Genomic DNA, 13,874 nt, shown 5'->3' on the forward strand with positions numbered 1-13,874 from the left:
TTTAGATATTGAAGATATTTCTTTGGATGTCGATTTTAACCCTAAAAATATAAAATTCAGACATTTCGCCGTCAATTTGGCCTAAATGAACCAAAATTGATAAAAATAACAAAGTTAGGCATTAAAACATAAAAAAATTTAAAATTGTGCACCACAAATGATATAACTTTAAAAGTCGTGGGATCAAAAGTGAAATTAATTCATTGGATTGTAATTTTTTTTTTTGTGGGGTGGGGGTGGGGGTGGGGGGTGGGTGGGTCAAATTGGCCGCCTAAGTCGATCAGATAGTGCAATTGGGTCCCCTAACTAAAAAATAATAATAAAATTCATCCACATCCCCTAAACCTGTAAAATTGTTCAATTAAGTCCAAAGTGACTTGTTTAACATGTTAAGTCTTCACATGGTTGACATGCGTCTTTTTATTTATTTATTTTTTAATTTTATTTATTTATTAAAATATATATTATATATATAAAAAAACAAAAAAAAAAAAACAAAAAAAAAAACAAAAAACACAGCCACGGGCGAAACCTCATATGCCGACGTTCTTCTCCAGCGTACAATGAGCAGCGAAGCATCTATGGTGGACGGGGTGGCTAGGACAAACTTGAACAGCAGATCCAACGACATCCTCTCTCGCTGGCGTTAATGGCCAGTTCTGGCGGACAACGACGATGGATGGATCGAATCCCCGGCAAGCTTCCTCTGACATAGATGGCGACTGGTTCTCCGACTAGCAGCAACATCTCCTATTGGCGACCTCCTTCCCCGGCAGCTGAGCAGCAATGGCGAGCCACCAACAACAACAGATCGTGCAGACTCCTCTCTCATTTGTCAACCTGCAATGCCCTCCGGCGTAGCAGCTTATTCTGGTGAAGCTCTGTGGCGGTGGTTGGTGATCATGGCGTAGTAAGTGTTGGAGAAGAACGCCGGCATAGGAGGTCTCGCCTGTGGCTGTTTTTATTTATTTATTAATATATAATCTATATTTTAATAAATAAATAAATAAAATTTATTAAAAAACACCAAAAAAAACAAAAAATATAAAAAGACACGTATCAACCATGTAGGGATGGCAACGGGGCGGGGCGGGGGCGGGGAGTATACTCCCCGTCCCCGTCCCCGTTCCCCACGGGGAATGGAAAATATTCTCCATCCCCGTCCCCGCGGGGAATTAAGCGGGGACGGGGATTCTCCATTCCCCGTCAATTCCTAGTCAAAATGTTAAATAATTGTAATTTTTAATATTTAAAAATTAAAAATCTAAATCCTAATTTTAAAAATTAAAATACTATATATATATATATATATATATATATATATATATATATATATATATATATATATATATATATATATATATATATGTATTGCCTGTATATATAGTATAGTGCGTTACTGGCACTTATATATACAATATACAATGACAACATTAATAATATGTATATATCTCATTACGTACATATATAAATAGTATACTGCCAGTATTTATATATACATATAAATAAATAAATAAATAAATAAATAAATAAATATATATATATATATATATATATATATATATATTTATTTATATTTATTTATTTATATATTCGGGGACGGGGTGGGGCGGGGAGGGGTATCTCCGTCCCCGTTCCCGTCCCCGACGGGGAATTGCACATACTCCCCGTCCCCGTCCTCGTTCCCCGAAAATTTTCCCCATCCCCATCTCAATCGGGGCGGGGATCGGGGATCCCCATCGGGGATGGGGCATATTGCCATCCCTACAACCATGTGTAGAATTAACATGTTAAACAAGTCACTTTAGATTTAATTGAACAATTTTACAAATTTAAAAAATTAAATCTGAATAAAACTTTATTTAGTTAGGGGATCCAATTACACTGATTGATTAACTTAGTGGCCACTTTACCTTTTTCCCTTTTTGGGAGATTAAATTGTACTTAAAAAATTTAATGAATGAATAGCTAAGCTAAATATTCATCGTTATCCACTCACTTTTCCGTCTCCAACCCCAGTGTCTCACACAATTTCTGACATAATCCACGCTCCTTCGCATCTGAGTGTACTCCACTCCCCAATCAGCAAAAGACGTGGATCTCAAGCGGAGGAAAGATCAGTTGCAAAAAACAATAGCTAGCCGAGAAAGAGAAACAACTCGCGCCCAAACGCGGCCTTCCCTGTTCAGAGGCTCTCCATTTCTAACGGACCTTTACCCGCTTTACAAACCGGGCTTACATCTCTGTGCACGCAAACATAGATAGAGAGAGAAAGCGGAAGAGAACAGAGAGGGGAGGAGAGAGAAACACACAGATTATAGAGATAGATACATAGAGAGAGGGAGAGATAGGAAGTGCGTGGCCGTTTTACCGGCCACCACCGCCGCCGCTAGACACCGTCGAGTTATCAACTGCATTTTAATTTATGTAGCTAAAGAATAAAACAGAAATATATAATTACAAGAGGAATTATTGTTTTTTTTTTTTAATTTTTAATTTTGATTTTCAGTAATTGGAGAAAGAAAAAAAAAATTCAATTCGTATCGTAGTTAATCCAAACAAGCTGCGGCGCCATTGTTCTGTTTGTTTCTTCTTCATCATTTTCCCGTCTTCTCTGGGATTGCAGGTACATTTAGTTCCTTTCTCTGCCAGATTTTATCTTATTTTAATTTTATAGCAATTTTTGGTGAATGAATTTGTTTGAAATTGTAAAGATAAGGGAACGCAACACAATAAATTTACCTCGATGCGTAGTATGAATATGATGGACGAATGCAAGGGCGTACAAGTTTGTGCCATGAATCATGGAACCACCACAGCGGGCGGTGTTAGTGGTGTTCTCCAGCACCTCCATGATCATCTAAAGGGAAATATGATCGGGTCCAAATCCACCCGGAATTTCCAGAGACTTCAACATTCCAATAATACTGTCAATCCGTCTGTCTTAGCTGAAACTCTCGCAGTTTACGGCCTCCCTCAGGCGGATCTCGTTGAACCCCAGATTGAACCTTACCTCAAACCTGTGGATTTCGTGCAGGCTCTAGCTGAACTCTACCGTAAGTTTGAGGATTGCCCTCAATTTGACAAGTCTAGGGTGTTTCTTGAGCAATGTGTGTTATTTAAGGCCTTAACGGATCCTAAGATGTTTAGGGGGAGCCTTGTTTCTGCCAGGAAGCACGCCGTTGATGTGCATTCTAAGGTTGTTCTTTCGGCATGGTTGAGGTTTGAGAGGAGAGAGGATGAGCTTATTGGGGTGTCGGCTATGGACTGTTGTTGTACAAGAAGCATGGAATGCCCAAGATGCTCCTTGGTGCGGGGATATAATCCTGAATCAGCTAATGATCACTGTACGTGTCTCCAGAGTCGAAAGGAGGATGAGGATGCTGAATGTCGTATGGAAGATGAGGAAATTTCCACCTCACCGAGCCATGCTATTGAAGAAGAAGATGATGATGATTATGATATGTCATTTTGCATTGGGAGTGATGAGATCAGGTGTAGTAGATTTAAGATTGGCTCACTTTCAGTACCGTTTAAAACAATGTTGTATGGTAGCTTTATGGAGTCAAAAAGGGAAAAGATCCACTTCTCGCTAAATGGGTTCTCTGCGAATGCAATGAAAGCAGCTGAGGTCTTCAGCCGGACAAAGAGTGTTGATTCTGTTAAACCAGAAGTTGTCTTGGAGCTCTTATCATTGGCCAATAGGTTCTGTTGTGAGGAAATGAAGTCTGCTTGTGATGCATATTTGTCATCTTTGGTTTCTGACATAGAGGATGCCGTGTTGCTTATTGAATATGGGTTAGAGGAGGGTGCCTATCTCCTAGTTGCAGCTTGCTTACAGGTTTTCCTCAGGGAACTGCCCATGTCAATGCAGAATCCAAATGTGTCAAGGATCTTCTGCAGTTCAGAAGGAAGGGAAAGATTAGCAGCTGTGGGACATGCTTCCTTTTTAATATACTATTTCCTGAGCGAGATTGCCATGGAGTTTGATATGAAATCAAACAAAACTGTGATGCTCTTGGAAAGATTAGGAGAGTGTGCAACCGAAGACTGGCAAAGACAAGTTACGTTCCACCAATTGGGCTGTGTGATGCATGAAAGAAAAGAGTACAAGGATGCTCAGCAATGGTTCAAGGCAGCTGTTGACGCTGGTCATGTTTATTCTTTGGTTGGTTTTGCCAGATCCAAGTATAAACGCGGCCATACTTACAAGGCATATAAGCTGATGAACTCCCTTATAAATGATCACACACCATCTGGATGGATGTATCAGGAGCGATCTCTTTATTGCAGTGGGACTGAGAAGATGATGGATTTGAATTTGGCTATTGAATTGGACCCAACTCTTTCTTATCCATACAAATATAAAGCTGTTTCTATGATGGAGGAAAATAAAATTGGGCCTGCTATCTCAGAGATCAACAAAATCATTGGTTTCAAAGTTTCTCCTGACTGTCTGGAACTACGTGCTTGGTTTTTGATTGCCTTGAAGGATTTCATAGGAGCGTTGACAGATGTCAGGGCACTTTTAACATTGGATCCTCATTACATGATGTTCAATGGGAAACTGCAAGGGGACCGCTTGGTGGAGCTCCTTTGTAGTGCAGTTCAGCAGTTGAGTCAAGCTGATTGCTGGATGCAACTATATGATCGATGGTCCCGAGTAGATGATATTGGCTCCCTGGCTGTTGTACATCATATGTTGGCTAATGACCCAGGGAAGAGCCTCCTACAATTTCGGCAATCTCTCCTCCTCTTACGGTAAGCAAAGATGTTGTATTAATTTCTTTAAAAAATAAATTGAAATGATAAACTGATCAAATTAAAAGCATTCTTATTTTATTTGTGTGGTGCTTTAATGCCATTATCCTTGACAATGTTAATTAAGTGAGGCTTTTTGAAAATGTGTACTACAGAATATTTCTTTGTTTCCCATGGGTTCCTCTCTACTAGGATAGTATTGCCATTACAGAAGATGGGCGCATGTCTGTAAACTTAATTTTTTATGGTTTGTAGGGCTTTTCAGAGAGAAGAACAACTTTCTTTTGTTTTACTTCCTCTGCACTGAACCAGTGGAACTTCCCTGTTGATGGTTCTGTGAAGGAGAAAATATGTTGTGCTTTTATGCAATGGTTTCCTCAATGTAACTCTGATTTGTGCTGTTCTTATAGGTTGAATTGCCATAAAGCCGCGATGCGAAGCCTAAGAACAGCAAGAAACCAAGCTAGGTTTGTGCATGAAAGACTAGTCTATGAAGGATGGATATTGTATGACACAGGTTTTCATGAAGAAGCAATTGCTAAAGCTGAAGAATCACTCTCAAACAAGAGATCGTTTGAAGCCTTCTTTCTAAAAGCGTACATTTTGTCCGAAACAAATCACGATACCCAGTCTTCTATGTATGTTATAGAGCTGTTAGAGGAAGCTCTTAGGTGCCCTTCCGATGGCCTTAGGAAAGGCCAGGTGAGTACTTTCTGTACGAAGATAGGGAATACCTAAGTGTGTTGTTGCCCATAATCATCTCCTGATGCACTTAATTTGTGGTTTTACAGGCTCTAAGTAACCTTGCAAGTATTTATGTAGATATTGAGAAGCTAGATAATGCAATTGATTGCTACATGAATGCCCTGGATATTAAGCACACACGAGCCCATCAAGGTTTGGCGCGTGTATACCATCTCAAAAATCAGCGACAAGCTGCATATGATGAGATGACAAAGTTAATTGAGAAGGCAAGGGATAATGCATCAGCTTATGAAAAACGCTCCGAGTACTGTGATCGCGATATGGCAAAAAGTGATCTTATAATGGCAACAAAGCTAGATCCCCTGCGTACATACCCGTATAGATACAGAGCAGCTGGTAAGTTTCATTATTTTTTAACTCAACTGTGATAAAAAGAACATGCCTATATTTGTAGCAAAGTCATAAAAATACAAATGTTCTGTATCGCTGAGAGTGGAATGAATTGTTTTCAGTTCTGATGGATGATCACAAGGAAGCAGAGGCCATTGCAGAGCTCAACAGAGCCATCGCTTTCAGACTTGACCTACAGCTACTCCATCTTCGAGCAGCATTTTACGATTCCATTGGTGATCACATGTCAACTATCCGAGATTGTGAGGCAGTCCTTTGTCTTGATCCTTCACACGCAGACACACTTGAGCTGTTCCAGAGAGCACGCCAACATCTCAATGAACAGCAGCAGACGTAGACGAGCAAATAGGGTCATCTCGAGTTTCTTTTTCGTGTGGACTGTGGTGAGCCGGTCAGTCTCTTCTGCCCTGTCTTTTTGGGGCATACTGTGCTAGCAGTAGGCCATTTTTACTTACACGCTGGATTTTGTATTTAGATTGAATCAAGATTAGATTGGCATTGGGCATTTTATGTGGTAAAAGAGATGAAGGAGTACAGAATCTTGGAGAATGAGTAATATAGCCTGTAAATATCTTTTTTTTTTTTTTTTCAAATATAGTGAAACACAAAAGTACAAAACAAATTTATGAATTTGTAGTGGGTGCTGCCGAAGTGGCCATAGTTGTTTGAAACATGTACATGAAATTCCAGCTTGCAATGAAGGTTCGTTTAAGTGTAAGTCTCTTCAATGTTTTTTTTACTCTGTTACAGGTTAATTGTCTAACACTCTAACCGTTATATTTATACACAGTATTTAATGTCCGTCCAATTATTTGATGAAATGAATGGTTCAAATTATTTTAATTTTATTATTATTATTTTTTTTATTTTCATACTTTACCCACTAAATATGAACTTGAAAATGAACAGGTGCAAAATGGATATGGAAATTGTTGATGAAATTGGACATGTTGCGACATCAGTATCCAGATTACCAACAGAGTTATTGTTATTATTATCAAGTAAACAAATTATAAAAACAAAACAAGAGGTATTACTCATGAACTTTCTACAAATATAATAAATACTAATATTGTATTCAATACTTCCACATGAAACATGTAGGGGAAAAGCTACCACTGCAAAATAATATTAACAGGCACTTGCAAGATCAAGAGTTCATAGTACAACTAAGATACAAAAATCGTGCCTAGGCGTTAGGCGGTGTCAGCCGCCTAGAATTTCGGCAAAATCGCCGTTTTAGGCAGCCGGCCGCCTAGGTCGTGGCGGCATAGGCATTAGGCGGTGCCAACCGCCTAGAATTTCGGCAAAATCGCCGTTTTAGGCAACCGGCCGCCTAGGTCGTGGCGGCATAGGCATTAGGCGGTGCCAACCGCCTAGAATTTCGGCAAAATCGCCGTTTTAGGCAACCGGCCGCCTAGGTCGTGGCAGCATAGGCAGGCGTTTAGGCTGCCAGTTAGCTATTTTTCATTTTTTTTAATGAGTTGCTTCGCTCAAACCAACGCCGCTTTTAGTGATATAACCCTAAATTATTCAAATCGGTCGCAAACCCAAAAAATGTAATAAAAATTTGTAATCAAATACTCTAATATTTACTTTGTAAGTTGTGACTTTGTGTTGTGTTTTGATTTTTTAAATCTTTATATAATTTACAAGAGGAAATTTTAATTTTGGTCATATGACTATAGGGGTCTTGTTAATTTTAGTGCCTGACTTTCAAAAGTGTCAATTTAGTACGTTAACTATGCAAATTTTATCAATTTTGGTCACTGCGGCCAAATTGCCGGTTAAATTTCGCCGGAAAATTTTAATAATTAAAATAATAAGGATATTTTGATCGTTTCACGCCTCTTTTCTTCTTCTCCGGCGAGTCCATCCCTTTCTCTCCTATTTCCGGTGTTCTTTCTCCCTGTAAACCCTATCTTTAATATCATCAAACTTTCTTTTCCCATCATTTCAGTTCATTGAATTCGCGGAAACGGGAGAGGAAGGGATGGATTCGCCTGGGAAGAAGAAAAGAGATGTGAAATAATCAAAATACCCTCATTATTTTAACAATTAAAATTTTCTGGCGGAATTTGACCGGAGTGACCAAAATTGACAAAAATTGCATAGTTAAGGTACTAAATTGAAACTTTTAAAACTCAGGTACTAAATTAACAAAATCCCTATAATCATAGGACCAAAATTGAAATTTCCTCTAATTTACAATTTAAGATATTTTTTTAGATTAATATTTTAGTATTAACTATTAAAGTATTAAATACTTTATACTTACCCGGTCTTAACTAATTTTGCTCTAAAAAAAAAAAACTAATTTTTTTTAAAAAAATCTTTAGAAATAAAAAAACACCTAAAAATTCCTCAAAAACTACAAAAACTACAAACGAAAGTATTACATCAAATAACATGTTCAAATTCATACACAAAAATCTGACAAATCCAAGAAATACCACTACTTGGGTTGCCCTAACGAGAGTATTATATCAAAGGAAAACTACACTTTTTTTTTCCTTAATTTTATATTTATAGCACTTTTTCCTCATAAATTATTCATGTAAGCACATTAGCCCCTTAATTATTTTAAAATTAGTGGTTTTCCTCCGGATATATTAAATTGACATTTTTACCCTTAAATTAAACATTTTATTTATTTTTCTTTTCCAACAAATTATTGCATATACGTAGGAATGATCATGGTTCGGTTCGAAGTGAACCGGATACTAACAATCGAATTGAAAGTTTCCGGTTATGGTTCAGATTAGAACCCAATATTTGGATTCCAGTTTATTAAAATTATGAATAAAAAAAAAAACTGGATCCTGAACCGCAAACCGGCGGTTCCGGATCCGGTTCACGATTTTGAACCTTTTTATTTTAAAATAGTCTAAATTCAACAATAAATGTATTTTTTTTTCCAGTTTGAAACATGAATTGTCCGTTCCACTTCGCGATTTTAATAAACTCTAAATATCGGGTTTCGATTTTAAATTGTAATTAAAATATTTCAGTTTGGTTGCTATAGTGTCTATTCAGTTTGAACCAAATCGAAATTATAATTTATTGAAAATGAAAAATAAATAAAATATTTATTTTAAGGATAAATGTATCAATTTAATATTCCAGAAGGAAAAACTGTGATTTAAATAATTCAAGAAAAAAAAATGTTATAAATATTTCCCTATATAATTCATGAGAAAATCAGAAATAAAAACAGCCATTTAAATAATTTAAGATAAAAAAGTGCTATAAATATATATAACTCAGGAAAAGAGTGATATTTTCCCCCACATCAAATAACATAAGAGTGATATTTTCCCCCACATCAAATAACATGTTCAAATTCAAATCCCGCCTTGCTCAGCAATCAGCACTAATTAAACCTAGTTATCAATTGTTGTGGTTCCTATTCTTTTGAGAATGATAAATATTAAGTGCGCGCATCGCGATGGGTTGTTGGTATCGGGACCGGAGACAATCTTACATCAAACTTACTCCGTAATAAATTTCTAAAACGAGCGATAATGGTTCATCGAATATTTAGTCAAAAAAAAAAAGAAAAAAAAAGGTTCATCGAATATGGGCCTTCTATGTTGGGCTTTGGGACCAGTCCGTTCTGAGCGGCCCATCTAATTCAAAAATGAACGCTCTATAAAAAAAACAAAAGCACCTGCTGCCTCCTCCCGCTTCTACACCTCATTCGAAATACCCTACTCCCGTTTCTCTCTCTCTCTACTCCATCAATTTCTCATTCCTTCACCGTCGCCGATACATACAAGCAACCGCCGCTTATATATATAAGCACGTCACTGTTCGATTGAGGGAGAAGTCGAGGAGAAAGCCCTAGTTAGCGAGCGGCGTCGTCGTCGGTCGATTTCGTAGTGTTTCGTACTTGGAGGTTTCGCATCTAAGGTACTCGTCGTCTACTCATCAGCGAATAGATCCGTTTCACTGTTTGTTTAGATATGTGATATAATAGCCTCTTATATATACGGTGTTGGACAATGTGATGTTTTTTTTTTTTTTTTTCCCTGTCGATTTGTGATTTTTGTTGTGCTCTATATGCTCAAAGCCTCGAATATTTTAGATCTGTTTTTTTTTTCTCGCTGTTCCATAGAGCTTTCAATGCTTGTTGCTAGTTTTTAGCTCAATGTTAGGGTTTAGCTCCTTTGGATTTGGATTTCATTGTTCAATGTTTGTGTAGGGGCTAATGCTGTTTTTAAATGAGTTTTTGGCTTCTGTAGCTTTGGTGTTAGGGTTTAAGCTTCTTTATTGCTTTTTGGATTTTTGTCTTATTGGCTATAGGCACATGACTAGGTGGAATTGTCAACTCTTGTTGTTTGTTTTCTTACGTAGGCCTCTATGTTCTTATACGAATTACTTATGTGAGTGGAGTTTCTGTTCAGTGTCCATTGACTAATTATTTGTTTTGAATTAGACAAACTCTTTATATAATGTAAAGGCACTAGGATATACTTCAATATGCGTAGCCTGTAAAAAACTTCTTGATATATGCACTAATACAAGAAATTGTGTTTGACAGAGAAGAAATGGCTTTGGAGATCACCAACTTTCTACTATCTGCTCAATCGGCAGATGCAAAGATACGGACTGAAGCAGAGGCAACTCTAACTCAGTTCAAAGAGCAGAATCTGCCAGTTTTTCTTCTGTCATTGGCAGTTGAACTCTCCAATGATGGAAAACCTGTTGAATCTCGTAGACTGGCTGGTATTGTGCTTAAGAACTCTTTGGACGCAAAAGAAGCTTCCACGAAAGAACACCTTGTTCAACAATGGACAGCAATTGATGTTTCACTTAAGTCCCAAATTAAAAACTTGCTTCTAAACACCCTCAACTCTTCTGTACGCGATGCCAGTCATACTTCTTCCCAAGTGATTGCCAAGATAGCTTCAATTGAAATCCCACGAAAAGAGTGGCCAGAACTTGTTGGATCATTACTTGCTAATATGACCCAGCAAGGAAGCGCTGCGTCTCTTAAGCAGGCTACTCTGGAAACACTTGGCTATGTTTGTGAGGAGATATCTCACCATGATCTTGTCCAAGATGAAGTAAATGCTGTATTGACCGCTGTAGTTTCAGGCATGACTATGACAGAACAGAACCCTGAAGTTCGGCTTGTTGCAACTAAGGCTTTATACAATGCACTCGATTTTGCCCAAACCAACTTTCAGAATCAGATGGAGCGGGATTACATTATGAAGGTGGTTTGTGAGGCAACTACTGCTAAGGAGGTGGAGATTCGACAGGCTGCATTTGAATGTATTGTTTCTATTGCATCAACATACTATGAGTTTCTTGAGCCCTATATGCAGATAATAGTCGAGCTTTCATCAAAAGCAGTCAAAGAAGATGCAGAGGCTGTTGCTCTTCAAGCTATTGAATTATGGAGTTCTATATGTGATGAGGAGATAGAGCTTCAGGACTATGATGTCCCTGATAGTGGGGATTCTAGTGTTGCACACTCCCGTTTCATTGAGAAAGCTCTCCCAACACTAGTGCCTATGTTACTAGAGACTTTATTGAAGCAGGACGAGGATCAGGATCAGGATGATGATATCTGGAATTTGGCCATGGCTGGTGGTACATGTCTTGGTCTTGTTTCCAGGACTGTTGGAGATGCTGTTGTGCCCCTGGTGATGCCATTTGTTGAGGCTAACATACTGAAGGAAGATTGGCGATCACGTGAGGCTGCAACTTATGCATTTGGATCAATCCTTGATGGCCCAAGCATTGAGAAGCTTTCTCCCATGGTGAATGCTGGATTTGAATTTCTGCTTAATGCTATGAAAGATGAAAATAGCCATGTCAGAGATACCACTGCTTGGACTCTCAGCCGTATTTTTGAGTTATTGCACAGGCCTTCTTCTGGATTTACTGTGCTTTCACCTAACAACCTCCAGAGGGTTGCAGGGGTGTTGTTGGAAAGTATAAAGGATGCCCCCCATGTTGCTGAAAAGGTCTGTGGGGCTATCTATTATCTCGCTCAAGGCTATGAGGATGCTGGCCCAACTTCCTCTTTGCTGACACCATATATTCCAGATATTATAGGTGCTCTTGTTAGTACTGCAGAGCGAATGGATGGAACTGATTCCAAGCTCCGGTCTTCTGCATATGAAACCTTGAATGAAGTTATAAGGTGTTCTAACCTTTCAGAAACATCTCTCATCATTGCACAGCTTTGCCCCATTATAATGAACAAATTGGCTCAGTCCATAGAGCTTCAGGTTGTATCTTCAGATGATAGAGGAAAACAGGGAGAATTGCAAGCCTCACTTTGCGGTGTACTGCAGGTTATTATTCAGAAGCTTAGCAGCACTGATGAGACAAAGTCTTTAATACTCCAGGCTGCAGATCAAATAATGATGTTGTTCCTAAAAATATTTACTTGCCGTAGCTCAGCTGTGCATGAAGAAGCTATGCTTGCTATTGGTGCATTAGCTTATGCAACTGGTCCTGAGTTTGGAAAGTATATGCCAGAGTTCTACAAATATCTTGAGATGGGACTGCAGAATTTCGAGGAATACCAAGTCTGTGCTATCTCTGTAGGGGTTGTTGGGGATATTTGTCGTGCCTTAGATGATAAGATTTTACCATATTGTGATGGTATCATGACACTTCTCCTAAAAGATCTGTCCAGTGGCGAGCTGCATCGTTCTGTGAAGCCTCCAATATTCTCCTGCTTTGGGGATATTGCTCTTGCCATAAGTGAACACTTTGAAAAGTATATCCAATTTGCATTGCCAATGATGCAAAGTGCTGCTGAAGTTTGTGCCAATCTGGATTATGGCGATGAGGAAATGTCCGAGTATGGTAACCAGCTGAGGCGTAGTATTTTTGAAGCTTACTCAGGAATTTTGCAAGGATTTAAGAATTCCAAGCCTGACTTGATGTTGCCTCATGCACCTCACCTTCTACAGTTCCTAGAAGTAGTTGCCCAGGACAGAAATAGGTACTGCCAATTGCTTATGTGACATCCATTTAGTTTATCTATTGTGTCATCACATCTTTTTCACGACTTGTATTGTTTCTTTTTGCAGGTATGAGAGTGTAACAAAAGCTGCTGCCGCTGTATTGGGCGATCTAGTTGATGCACTCGGTTCAAATGCCAAGGCTTTGTTGAATGATCGTGTATTTTGCAAGGCATTTTTGGGTGAATGCCTTCAATCTGATGATGAACAGCTCAAAGAAACTGCCACTTGGACGCAAGGGATGATTGGCCGTACCTTTTCTATTTGTGGTTGAGCTAGCTACTGCTACCGGGTTGGATATTCTCTTCTTTCTTCTGGCATGGTTGAAGTTTGGATAATCCCAGAAACTGGGTTTGCATGGGTAGTCATGTTTGATGTATTCGCATGTTTATTCATCTCCATTTGTTTCTATCGATGGCTATCTAAGGTTAAGCTTTTTTGTTACCTTTCTTAAGCACTAAGGTCACCTACTCGCGGTAGCCTACTATTGAACTCGAGCCCTCTCTAGTTCCAAAACTTCTAAATTTATCAATTTATATAATCATTTCAGTGTCACTTATTATTGTCAGCTTTTATTAGTTTAAATATTACTCCGTATCTTCTATCACTAATTACTTGTGTTCTAATCAAAATAATGTGTTGTTTTTAGATTTTAAGTTTGAATTAATTTGTTGTTTTTAGATTTTAAATTTGAAATTTGTGGATAGAACGATGATAATGTGTAAAGAAAAAGAAATTTAAATAAGAATTTAGAGGGCAAAATATAATGACAGTAAAAGAGAGTAACAATGATTTTTGAAGGTTTAATGGTCAAAAACTTCAACCAAGATTTGAGTGAAAGCTTACCTTTTACCCTATGGCTGGATTGCTGGAAAGAAACTTGCATATGTTGAACATCAGAGTTGACAAAGTTCACATCTTTAGGCATTAGAATAGGACTAGGGTTTGGCAGAAATATAGGTGGACATATAATAATTAACTTAGTAACGATAAGGTTTTAAGTTTGAT

The 13,874-nt window shown here is 38.2% G+C and overlaps 2 protein-coding genes across 4 annotated transcripts; both read left to right on the plus strand.

Annotated features, from left to right (window-relative positions):
• The first annotated feature begins 2,156 nt into the window (after positions 1-2,156).
• LOC109158974 (ethylene-overproduction protein 1) lies at positions 2,157-6,598 on the plus strand. 3 transcript variants are annotated; one of them, XR_002050479.1, is made up of 6 exons: positions 2,160-2,626; positions 2,715-4,761; positions 5,172-5,463; positions 5,553-5,862; positions 5,979-6,388; positions 6,439-6,598. XR_002050479.1 is itself a non-coding variant. In XM_019306929.1 (5 exons), exons 2-5 carry the CDS (start codon positions 2,756-2,758, stop codon positions 6,212-6,214), a joined length of 2,844 nt encoding a protein of 947 aa, XP_019162474.1. In that variant the 5' UTR covers positions 2,157-2,626; position 2,755; the 3' UTR covers positions 6,215-6,595. The 3 variants fall into 3 exon arrangements, 2 of the variants coding, with proteins under 2 accessions (XP_019162474.1, XP_019162473.1); XM_019306929.1 differs by having other exon boundaries at positions 2,157-2,626; positions 2,755-4,761; positions 5,979-6,595; XM_019306928.1 differs by having other exon boundaries at positions 5,979-6,595.
• Positions 6,599-9,544: 2,946 nt separating this feature from the next.
• LOC109158975 (importin subunit beta-1-like) lies at positions 9,545-13,422 on the plus strand. Its single transcript, XM_019306930.1, has 3 exons — positions 9,545-9,789; positions 10,421-12,847; positions 12,936-13,422. The coding sequence occupies exons 2-3, from the start codon at positions 10,428-10,430 to the stop codon at positions 13,138-13,140; spliced, it is 2,625 nt and encodes an 874-aa protein (XP_019162475.1). The 5' UTR covers positions 9,545-9,789; positions 10,421-10,427; the 3' UTR covers positions 13,141-13,422.
• Positions 13,423-13,874: the final 452 nt, after the last annotated feature.

The sequence above is a fragment of the Ipomoea nil genome, unplaced genomic scaffold (assembly GCF_001879475.1).
Source record: "Ipomoea nil cultivar Tokyo-kokei standard unplaced genomic scaffold, Asagao_1.1 scaffold2826, whole genome shotgun sequence".
Lineage (NCBI taxonomy): Eukaryota > Viridiplantae > Streptophyta > Magnoliopsida > Solanales > Convolvulaceae > Ipomoea > Ipomoea nil.